Below are 12127 nucleotides of genomic sequence, written 5' to 3'. Positions count from 1 at the left end.
GGAATGATCCATTATATCTACCTATGGAGTTTTAAAAACATATCTACACATATCAAAGGTATCTTGCAAATATTCAGCTTCCTAATACCTGTGAACAGCTCCACTTCTGAGGGTAACTTTTCCTGTAACCATTTCAAGAATATGATCCCAGTGATTCAGTGTTTTCCTGGGAATGAGGAGGCGCACTACAGGGCTAATAAGGTCTCCGTTAGCAATCAGGCTGGAATAAAGAAAAGTAAAATAATTTGGAGGAGCATTTTAAGCAAAACTCATCTGAAGTTAAGACACCGCACCCCCCTCAAAATGGCAGTTCACTAACTGAAAATTCTACTTACAAAATAGTGTAGGGCTCCTGGAGTGGTTTTCGAAACCGTGCTGAGACAGTGATTCTACTGTGAGTAACTGGCTTGACCTACAAGGACAAAAAGACTTAGAATTTTTTTTAAAGAGTTTGCCCTGACCACCACCAGCAAGGGGGACAGTGTATCTGCAGAAAGAAATTCCTGTTTTTAAAACATGCATTTTATTCCATTCCAGCTTCACCTTCTATAGACCATACGTAATTACTGCTGCAGGTTCATATACATGTTGAATAACAACCACAGCATAGTATACCACAGTGCAGTATGGCACAACGTATGGTTTCCCCTGAGAGGTCAGAATTGTATGGACATCTTTGGTGACTTCTCAGCCATTGTTCCTAGAGACACAAAGCAACACTCCCAAATGCTGTTCTTGCTTTCTTAGTCCTTACTGCTCATAACCATGGCCCAGGCAATTAAACCATCTTCTCTAACAATAAATGCCATCTGTAGGTCTCTCTGCTATTACGTAATAAGTTCTTTTGCTCTCGTGCAGGTCTTTACATTCAAATCCATCAGTGATTTATAAAGGTTGCTGAATACTATCCTCATTTTAGGGCAATGACTCACAAGTGAGGTGAACTGCAGATTTTTAGCTCTCAGAATAAAACATAGGCTACTTAATTCCCAGCATTATTCCCTGTACTCTTTTAAACAGACACTGCATTGAGATCAATCAGGTGGCTCAGCAGTAATGCCATTATACTGAACAGAAAGTTACGCAATATTGCCTAGCTAGGATTCCCTATTGCATTTATAAACACACTTTCAAATTAAAAAAAAAGGGATAAAACCAAACTCCAAAATCATTAGGAAGATTTTTTTTTAATTCTCTGTAATTAGCAAATCAAAATAAGGTGTCAAACCTGAACAAACATTCAAAAGTCACAGTATATGCATTAACAAGTTGGCTACATTTCTGAAAAACACTATAAAAGCTTAAAGGATTAAATAGCCAGCATGCACAGAGATATACTTTCAAATAGATGTACAAAGTTTATTTAAACTGGCAATGTTCCAGTCACTATGTAAAGCAGTCTAATGATGTGATGTGTTGCAGCTTTATCACACTTTGTGCTAACTTAACCAATACTTCTCATTTAATTTATGGAAAATGGTCTGGGCTCCAGTGCTTTAAGCCTTTGCATGGATTTTCACACAAATGCATTCAGTACTGACAGAACTGCTTTCCAGATCTTTATTTTGTATATAATGAAAAAAGCAAGAGGGGCGCTCAACCTACTAGATATTTCAAACTGGCTAAAACCAATTATTAAAATAGTCAAATCTGACTTCCCACGTAACCCAAAGAACCTCACACAGCAAATTCTGCACCAAGCACATAAATTCTGGAGCTAAAATAGCTCACTTAGGGAAAAAGCAAAAACAAAACAAAAGCAAAACCAGCATTCCCTGATGTACAATCACTTCAAGTGAAAGACAGCAACAGGTAAATCTGTTGAACAATATCTGTTCTCAATGACTGCTAAAAAAGAAGCGTATCTATTCTGAATTCAACTCTCTTCAGCTCTCGCCTTTCTCAAAGGCCCTTGTGAGCAGTGTAGCCCTCCCAATATTCCGTTTCTGAGAGACTCAGAGGACATGAAAGCCTACGCTGGTCGTGGATGGAGGAAGGCAGAATTAGCCTTTGCACAGCACAGTGACTAAACAGAAGCAATCAGCAGCAGTAGGGGCATGATGATCTGAAGCTCAGTGCAAAGGGATATTTTGGCCAGAGACTTCCACAAGAGGAGAGACAGCAAGAAACATGTTATTGCCGTATTGTGACAGCAATGCTTGTGGACCAGGCTAGGAAACAGGCTTCTGGAATGGCTGGGGATCTTCTCTTTGTGCAAGAAATTTACTGGGCAGTGTATTTACTCCTTAAGGTCTATTTCGTAGATACATGTTTGTCTTGGCCTCATATGATGAGAAATTTTGCACTAGACTGTACATAAGCTATGTCTTAATGACTGAGGTAATTGCAGTTCACAGACTTGCTGTTAATTCCAGTGTGCTCTGAATCAGGTGGAAGATTCACACATACTACTACAGGCTTGGAAAGAGAGTAAGAGGTTGTTATCATATAGCTCATTAGGGGAGGCAAAGAAATTTTTGGAGACTGCCAAATAATTTAGGAGCTCAGCCATTCTCACAGAAACATTTAAAGCACATTTTTCAGAGCATAACTGGTCGTTTATGTTACCAAAATTTGAGATGAAATTTTACTGAGTCTCTAGGAAGAAAAAGAAAACACACCTTAAACTGCAACATCTGAAAACATTTCTATTGCTGCATCAATCATTAAGGCTTATTTGCCCAATGTAAGCAATCTAATAGAGAGCTTCAGAATACAGAACAAATAAGGTAACTTTCTAAAGAGTACGCTACTGAAGGCTGAGGCAATACTGATTTACTTCTATAGCATCAGGTCCTAATACGTAGGCTCCAAACACAGGTTGCATTCAAAATGGGAATGACTTAACTTAGACTGCTCTTACACCTTTCTGCATAGCTGCTAGGTTGCCAGGCTAATCCCCTATGAAGTATTCAATATATAACTAGTAAAGCCTTATATCACTTTTTCTAAAAATTGCTACTCACTTGAGCATACGCTCAAGCTCTCACACACTCCAAACAGTCCATCAAACTAAGTTCTCTGATCCAGTCTGCAACACTCAGGTTTCAATGATCCACACTTTACTGGAACTAGTTAGAAAGCATTCGCTAAGCATAAAGGAGCCCTTTAGGATAGTCCCAGGTGTGCCCAATTATTTAGTTGTTCCTGCAGGCTGATGAAACCATTAATTTTGATGTAGGCTCCTCAGAAGCCATCATGTTATTGCATGCAGCCCAATCACCAGGCCCCTGAGAAAACAAGCAACCTGACAGATGTTAGCTCATTTATTATTCGAAGGATTGTATTTCTGCCAATAATAGATACTGTGGCATCAGCTTGCAAGTCTGTCTTTTGGGTTACTCTCTCAAAGAGTCATTAATATTTCTGGCAGCCTTCTGTGGCCTAACAAGTCAGTCTGTTCTTAAACAAGCAAACTGCAGGGGACTGTAAGATGGGACCAGCTTGGGCAGAAACTTAATATTTGTCTTTTCTACCTAAACATGGCCTAAACCAGAACAAAATACAATCTTGCATTGTTTTGCTAAGTGCGTTTAAATCTAATGTACCTCCTGTATTAAAAGGTGTAAAGAATATGTTAGTGCAATATTACATTTGCTAATGTAACACCACAAAAATCAGTGCATGGAAACACTAAGATGACTATGACACTATTAGAACACCCACAAGTATTTAGCACAGTGCATAGACAAGACCTCAGTTTCTGGGCACTTGGAACAGAGTAGCCCAGACTAAATTAAGCAGATGCTGGGCCACGGTGGCACAGAACTCTCTGAAGAGTCTTTGCCACACCTGACATGAACAGTGGGGGCAAGCGTACTGCATCTTTTCTTGGGGTCCCACATGCTCTTAGGCAGATGTTTAAGCTATTGCTGTCTGTCTGGAAGAGGAGCCATAACTAACGTCTTTAGGACTCCTTGCCTCCTGAAGGCACTTTTTACACCTAATCTACTTCAGGTGCCAAAAGAAAGATAAACTCTTTATATTCATCCAGGACACGGGGACACTCTGATGCTGCAAAGAAGAGAGGGGAAAGGAGAAAATAAATCTATAAATTATAAGAAAATTTTAAAAAGCAAACAAAGGGAAGTGCCTGCACAGGGGTGCTGCAAATGAGCTGTATACAACGCCTTTAATTTTGAAGGTGGCAAGCATGCAGACATGTAAGCAACTACAATATAGTAAAATATAGTATTCCACAATGCACAAGAGATAACTCTTACAGATGCCCAATGTATATTCTGGCTACAGCATAGTATATCAAGCTTACCAAGTACAGCAGTGCAAACACTCAGCACAAGCTACCCTAGCCTGCTCTGAAGCCACTCTTTTAAAAAACAGTTTGGCTAGATCTATACTGCAGTGGTTTAAAAAAAAAGAGAAACAAACAAACCAACCAACCAACCATCCTATACACCATTCTTCTAATTAACCTGATTGTTAGTTTTGTTAGTCTTCAAGTTACTATCTCATAGAGTTTAGAACAAGTTCTGCCTGACCAATGTTAAACTATTTATGGTTACAAAAAGCAAGCCACATAATTTCAATAAACAGAAGTATACATTAATAAAAGACCAAGTGCTCAGCCACTGGAAATCAATCTAGTTCCTTTGAAGTATATGGAGTTATGCCAAACCACCCCAGCGGAAGACCTGATCCAGAATTTAATTAAAGAATACATGGTTCTGCTCCTATTTCGTTTGTAGGAGGTACCACAATGTTGCAGTGTCTGGAATAGCCTGACCCCTCTGGCACTGCAGAGTTACATATTAACAATGATGTGGTCTTGGGTGAAAGTTTGTGCTTACATTAAGAGACCAGCATCACTAGCCCCCTAAACTCTTTATTTTCTTTTAATTTCACCAGCCACATTCTCAGCTGATGTAAATCAGCACTTTCCCATTTACGTCAGCAATTATAAGCAGATTTACATTAACCAATGGTCTGGCCCCATTATGATTTTATCTTTAAATTTCGTACATTTTCAGTTTGTTTGAAAACACCCATTCAAGGGCAGCTTCCATGTCCTACTGACAAATGTTGCCAACATTTCATAATTTGCGATGATACTCATCTGAGGTATTACATGACAACATGCAGCAGCAACACAAAGCATTTAGGGGAGGAAGGAGAAAGCATTATATCAGTTGAAACTCAGAGGGAACTTTAAGCAAGCTGGAGGCAATAAATCAAATGAAAATTTGCAAGGCAACAAGAGCTAAACACAGTTGGAAATACACCATGGGATCACAGACGTGCAAAACCACCATAATTTTTACCTTTCTATTCTACAAAGAATTTGTTATTTCCCACAGTGCCTCATACCAACAGCAGCGTGGATCTTTCTTCCTTCAGAGAGGAGTTACCACCTGTGAAATAACTTTGCAAAGCACCTTGCAGAAAAACAAAGCAGCTAAACTCAACACAGGCTAAGTTCTGGGAGGGGGATTAATCTGCAGTTTTTCAGATCGCTGTAAACACTCGAATTTCAGAATACATTCTACAGAGAGTCTCTTAGAGCCCAGCTTTCATCTTCAGTCGTAATTCACTGTGGTTGAATTTGTGTTGCTGAACGTTAGCTGCAGCTGAGTGCCTCCTAACATCCCTTTGAAAATACAAAGCCAAAATGCAGATCAGCATCTAATTGAAACATGGTAAAAAAATCCACATCCTCACAACTGCTTTATAACAACATCCTATACATATTTCCCTTATACTAAAAAATATGTTAAATATTAACAAAATTTAACAAACACAGACAAAACACTTAGCAAACATATACAACATACACATGCACAATCTACTTTAGGTACTTACATCTTCCACTGTTGACTGTTGGCAAAAAAAACCAAAACAAAATGATCAGCAGCCAAACCATTACCGCAGGTATACTACCATATGTACACATATGAAAAATAGTTTTTGGAAGAAAACCATTTTTAATTAGTGTGTGCATATCCATATGTGTATAAATGTATATAATGTGTGTGTATGCATACATATATACATGAATTTAATATAATTTTCGAACAAAAATTTCTATTATGTTTATGTTCAGCTGACCACATGAAAGACGGAAGATCAACTAAAAACATGTTACTCCTTTTTAGAACACTATGGATGGGCTTGCTGATGCAATGCTTCTAACTCAAAAAAGTATTACATTGGAAAGAGAACGTTACGTGTATGGCATTACAGGGAAATCATCATTGAGAATGGCTATTCATGTAAGGACTCTGAGCAACCCACACATCGGTTTGAAATACACAGATAAAAAGAACTTCTTTCTTCAGAAATGTGTTAACCAGTAAAATGTACAAAACATAATCCATAAAATGGACATGTAGCAAAATGATGTGTATTTGTTTTGGTTGGTGTGAATCTATTTGCTGATCCCCATGCATAAAGTTTTTGCTTCTATGAATGTTACATTATACTTTTCACACTTATTATTCAAATACAGACTGGAAAGCGGGACAGACCCAGCAAACTACCCAACCTCCTCTTGGCTACTTGGGACTTGCAAGAGGCGTGTGACACTTCAGAGAATCAATCCTTGTATATCAGAAAAGTATACAGTTCATTAAATAGTATTTTAGTTGTCCTCTGAACATACCATGCTGCATATTTAGTTTCTAAGAAGGTAACTTTTATGCACGTGAGAATAGTTTCAAATAGAAATGTGCCATTCTTAGCTTTTCTTTTCCCTCCAGTGTATATTAAATAATTAGAGACATGCTAAGTACAGAGGTCTGGCAGCACTTTCACAGGCTGCCATGAAGACACTGGCATATAGTTATCCATAGCTAAGAAATTATATGGCTATCTGATTTATTTCCTTTTCTTACCAGAAGTGTCCCCCATCAAAGGGGGCAACTGATCAATTGCAAGATTTACAGGTTTACATGTACTTATAAAGCGATACTGGATGGCAGCAAAACAACAGTCAAAACCCATAACCTTCCTGAACCAGATGGTCTGTGCTGGTTTGATTTATACAGGTTTAAGAGCTGGCCTTTCTTATTGCTGTATTAATATAGTCTCGGGTGCTATGAACATCTCAGTCATTACTCATGTCACTTTATAACTAACCTTTTGAAGTTTTAAATATTTCAACACAATGTCACATTCCAAATTTATCAGCTCATGCAATGAGCCATGGCTTTGCCAGTTTGCTACAATGGCCTGTTTGTTAATCAATGTGCCCAGGAAAATTGAGAACAAATATTTGCATTCCCCTAGGGTAGAACTGGGGTCAAAAGAGCCAAAACCCCATTTATACACACCGTCACCACCCTGTGATGTGAAAAAAAGGAATGTTCAAGGTTCAGTGATCAAAAGCAAATTAGAACGATAAGTTTTCTAAAGCTATTACAACATAGGAAACATCTTATCTTACCTATTTCATAGAAACACAACATTTTTTTAAATGGGCATTTTTATACACTTTGATGGAAGATGCAGAGTCAAACTCACTGAGGTGTTTGGTCAGTACAAAACCATTTCAGTTATCCTAAATAGTAATTAACCCAGATAATCTACGTTTTCCTGGCTACTTTGCATTGCTAGATGGTACACTGGATAATACAAAACAGCCTTGAGCAAAAGACTACTAGCCTTTCTACTGGTGTGGATACAAAGCGCCACTCAAACTGCTATTAACTGACCGGATTTCCAAGCTTACATAAATAGGTCACAACTCCACAGCAGTACACAAACGTCTCAGCCCACATAAAGCATAGATGAGCTGGAAACAAACTATGCCAGAATGAACGGTCATGTACTGATTCAGGGAGCCTTCTAGACCGCAAAGCTCCTACAAAATTCCCAAAGTATTTAAGCCACTCTCTTCACCTCCAAGGTAAGTCGCCCTCCTTTTCAGCCATGGTAAGTGAAATGGTTCATATCCCTGTGCATCTGGGGGTTAGTCTTACCCCATATAGCTAAGCCCTGGAAAGAAAAATGTTTCACCTGAGGTCTGTCATAATTTTGGGGCATTGGATTAGGGGCCAGATCTTCAGCTGGGATAAATCAGACAATGGCATGGCCTTACCTGCCCAGGCACTTAGCCTGTGCAGTGCTCCAAAACAGATCACACGTGTTGCTTCTGGATCCCAGGAATAGCTCCTATTTCTTCTCTGAGTTGCATGATGCTATACCCTACACTGCTTACAACATACACAATGATGGGATCAACAATGTAGACTTTATTCAAGCAAAATAGATCCTGATGCTCATTTTTGTCATAATACTGCCAATTCTGACCATTTTTGCCTCTCATAATTTGTGTATTTTCCCCAAATTCCTTAGACTCATTTAAACCAAAAGGAAGTCTCTGGCCTTCGTGGCTGACCAGAAGGGCCTGAACCTGTGAACAGTGACAGCTGAAGAACAAAAAGCAACCCCCCAAAAATCTTTTTTTTCATAATTTTTAATCAAAGGTAAAAGTTGTTAATGTTACCAGTAAGTCAATTTAGTATGCAGCAACAAGTTTTTAACGAGACTAACATGCCTCATTAAAAGCTGTAGTACTGGCATCTCTTCCCTTCCTCCCAGCCTCCCCACAGACCAGAAAAAGCAGTTACCCTACAGAACAAGGCAGCCACGTTAATCAAGGAAGAGATCAACTTTTAAGTTTCATATCAAACACAATACAGACCATGAAATCTCCAGTGGCATGAGCCAAAGCCTCTACAAGTCTTTCTGTTGCTCCAAAATCCACTAAATCCATCTGTAAGCTAGCTGTTAATTAAAATACTCAGAATTATACAATTCAGGTATACAGAACTATATAAAGAGAAATTTTATTAATTCATAGGCCCAATTAGGAAAAAAGGATACAGCTTATGTTTTAACTGGATGTCTGGTCAGTTCTTCTCTGATTCCTCCTGGTATTAGATTATGAACACTCAGGAAGACGATCTGTTTTCTGTATCTTGTTGTGCTAATTATGTTACCAGGATACTAAATACCAAACAATGACATATAAAATTTAGCTATTAAAGATGTTGCTCAGGAGATTAAAGATGTATATCACATTTTTTTAATCTTTGCATTTTGATGGTCTTATTCCCTAAACTACACCTACAGTAAAATTCCTAATTAATTCAGCATTAGAAAATGAGAAACTCTTTACTCAGTCTGTGACACCAGCAGTAGAAGAAATCAAACTGGTCAGATAGCAAGAGGGTTTAGTTTTGCATATTGGCACAGGAATATGAAGTGGACCTTTATACCCAATTCGTTTCCAGACATACAAATATTTTGTGTACAGTAATTTTGGTAGCACAAATCATGTTTGTTTCTTTCTAATTCTTAGGAAAGAATTAGGAAAGAATATCCTGTGAAGACAGACTGTTTTGACATCAAATGGCTGTAATTTGCACACGCTGGAATAATTTCTAATATCTATTCAGGCACTATCTTACCCTCACAAAACTATCAAGTGTCCACTCATTGAAAAATGACAAGTTTTTTCCTATGATTAGACATGTACATTATTTGTCAGGTATGATAAATGCTAGGTTTGAAATAAACAATAATTATAAATACTGGGATTTTTCATGAGAATATACTTGGAAAAAATATGCAAGTATGTTAGGGACAAGGTATATCCAGCATAAATATATCAAAATAATTTGTGAAATCAAGACAACATTATAAACTTCCAAAATTCAATTTTTACAAATTAATCCAATCACATCACTGCCAACAGATGAGTGGTGACTCCATTGTCTAGCAACAAAGATGCACTTAAAGGATGCAGAAGAAACAATTGCCATAAATGATACTAAAAGAATTGAATTTTAAAATATGGAGTTTCCTAGTAAGCAAACGCACTCTGCTCCATGTCCTAGCACATGTCTGTGTCATCCAGTGTGTGAGGACTGACAGGCACTGGATGAGAAAAAGAAATTGAAAAGTTTCAAAATGTTCAAACACTCATTCAAATCCTTGTAATTATCAAGTGTTTTCACTAGAGATGGATGTTCTGGGGTTGCATGCAGATATGAATATTCAGGTCATACATGTATGAAAGCTTTAAGGATTCTTTACTAATCCTCTGAAGAATCATTAGTAAAAATATTGATTATTACATTCTACAAATACTCCGCCAAATATGACCACACCTGAACCACCTGATAAAAGAAGAAGCTGCAATTGAAATATAGTTATGGAACAATAAAATACGTTTATGTAAAACAGTGAAAAAAAGTGATGAACCACTGAAAGATGTGACCAGGACACAACTACTACATGTGAGGCAACAGAACTACAGAAGGGTACCCAGGCTGAATGCATGGGAGGAATGTAGAGCTGGAAAGATAGGAGAAGACCTGGTGGTTGGCTGGCAGAGAGCCCCTAGAGCACCCCTTGCACCAGGGGCCCTGACACGCATCACTGAATCCAACAGTCCAAGAGCCATACACAGCCACTTCTAATGCTAAATGACAGCACTCCAGAATGAACCCACCACTCAAAGAAATTGCGTAAAGTGACTTTTCCTCAACCAGCCACACACTTGCCCCAAACCAGCTCTTACAACGTCCATTTTCATATTTACTGCCCTACAGCAGTTCCCAGTTGATGGGTAATAATGTTATAAACACACCATAAGCAGGCAAATGTCATAAAATGTGGACCAGGAGGTTTTCACTGCTTAAACATCATAGAAAACAGTGGTGAACCTAAGGAAAGGAATCTACATCATCCTTACCTCTCTACAGTTTAGAGCTAACTCTTGATGTCCCTTACGTAGACTAAGACATATAAGTAGAGTTTTCTTAAATAACTTTATAAATGCTTTTCTAGAATGTAAGTCCATAAGAAAATCCAACTTGAACACAAACGGCAATGAATCTTGAGCAGCACAAAAAATACTTGTGTCAGAGCTTGCCACACAATCATCTTGTCTTAGAAGCCCAGGAGAAAAAGTGAAGTGCAGACAAAAAACCTCAATATTTTTACTACCTAAGAAAATCCGTCTGCTATCAGCCAAAGGCAAATCTACCTATATGGTCAGTAAAGCAGATTAATGCAGGCCTACTATGAACTTTTGATAATAGATGCTGTTTCATACAGACACTATAACCTTCCTTTTTTCTTTCGGTTGGAAGAGACTGGTTCTTCAATATCAAAATACATCTGCTTTTCTTAGGTGCCTGCAATTCTTTGCTTTTACAGTAACATATTGCAAAGTCCGTTTACTTCAGTGTGTTTAAAAAACTGTTGGTCATAAGAAGTCAAAGAAGAAAGGAGGTTTCAGCTGAACACATTTTTGTGAAACGAAGAGAATTTAAAACAAATAGTTGCCCACAGGATTTGCAAATACAAAAGCTCAGTTAATTCTTCAGCAGCTTACCCAGCCCCAATGACAAGTAAAATTCATCTTTTTGAGTGCACAGGGAGAGACCATCTAGATCAGAGATAGTGCCTAGAGAAATATAAACGTCCATACTTTACACATTATAATTGGAAAATAACATTCAGTACCTTTTACAAACAATTAAGCTTACAATAAACAAATGGTAACTCTGTTGGTCCATACTTCCTCAAGAGATTAATTGTTAGATTCCTCAAGCACATAATTTAAAATGTATTTGTACTTGCAGATCACCTTCAGTACAAAAGGGATATCTCTTGCAAAACAAGAAGATCAGTTACCAAAAGAAGTGATAGATGGAAACATACCTGAGGAATAGTTTGTATCAAAGCTTTAGCTTGGGTCAGGATGAAATCTTATTACTAGTTTCCCTACCAGTAATATAACTATAAAAAGTTTTGAGACAAGGATTTAAAACAGCCAAGAACTTGGCTGCAATTTGCTGAGACTGACACACAATTTTCCCATGTTTCTGGGACAAATGCCTTCTTTCACCCTTACTGCTGTCCTTGGTTGAAAGAGGGAGAAGGCAGAAATCTGAAGTTAGTCTTTACCTTCGCTCTCTCCCCAAAAAGTCTAAAGTAAGATGGGATGTGACAATTCTGGGGGATTAGCTTGTTGCAGAGGCCATCAAATGGGAGTTGAAAAATCAGACTTTCCCTAGGAAACTTGTTCCAGCCTTCCATGCAGAACAACTACCACAATGCTACAGTGCAAGAGACATGTCATCACTTACCTGCTGAG

The 12127-nt window shown here is 38.1% G+C and overlaps 1 protein-coding gene across 1 annotated transcript in view; it reads right to left on the bottom strand.

The window, feature by feature from the left end:
- The window catches only part of DCDC2 (doublecortin domain containing 2), a 67522-nt gene that overhangs the window by 44112 nt on the left and 11283 nt on the right, over window positions 1-12127 (bottom strand). The window contains exons 3-4 of the mRNA XM_009582114.1: window positions 336-412; window positions 89-220 (exon numbers count right to left, since the gene is read on the bottom strand). Of these exons, the coding sequence (XP_009580409.1) occupies window positions 89-220; window positions 336-412 (209 nt within the window). The remainder of the gene's footprint in view (window positions 1-88; window positions 221-335; window positions 413-12127) is intronic.

The sequence above is a fragment of the Fulmarus glacialis genome, unplaced genomic scaffold, assembly GCF_000690835.1.
Source record: "Fulmarus glacialis isolate BGI_N327 unplaced genomic scaffold, ASM69083v1 scaffold28517, whole genome shotgun sequence".
Taxonomy (NCBI): Eukaryota; Metazoa; Chordata; class Aves; order Procellariiformes; family Procellariidae; genus Fulmarus; species Fulmarus glacialis.
The sequence above is the reverse complement of the archived record's forward strand: the minus strand, read 5'-3'. Positions and strand labels throughout refer to the sequence as shown.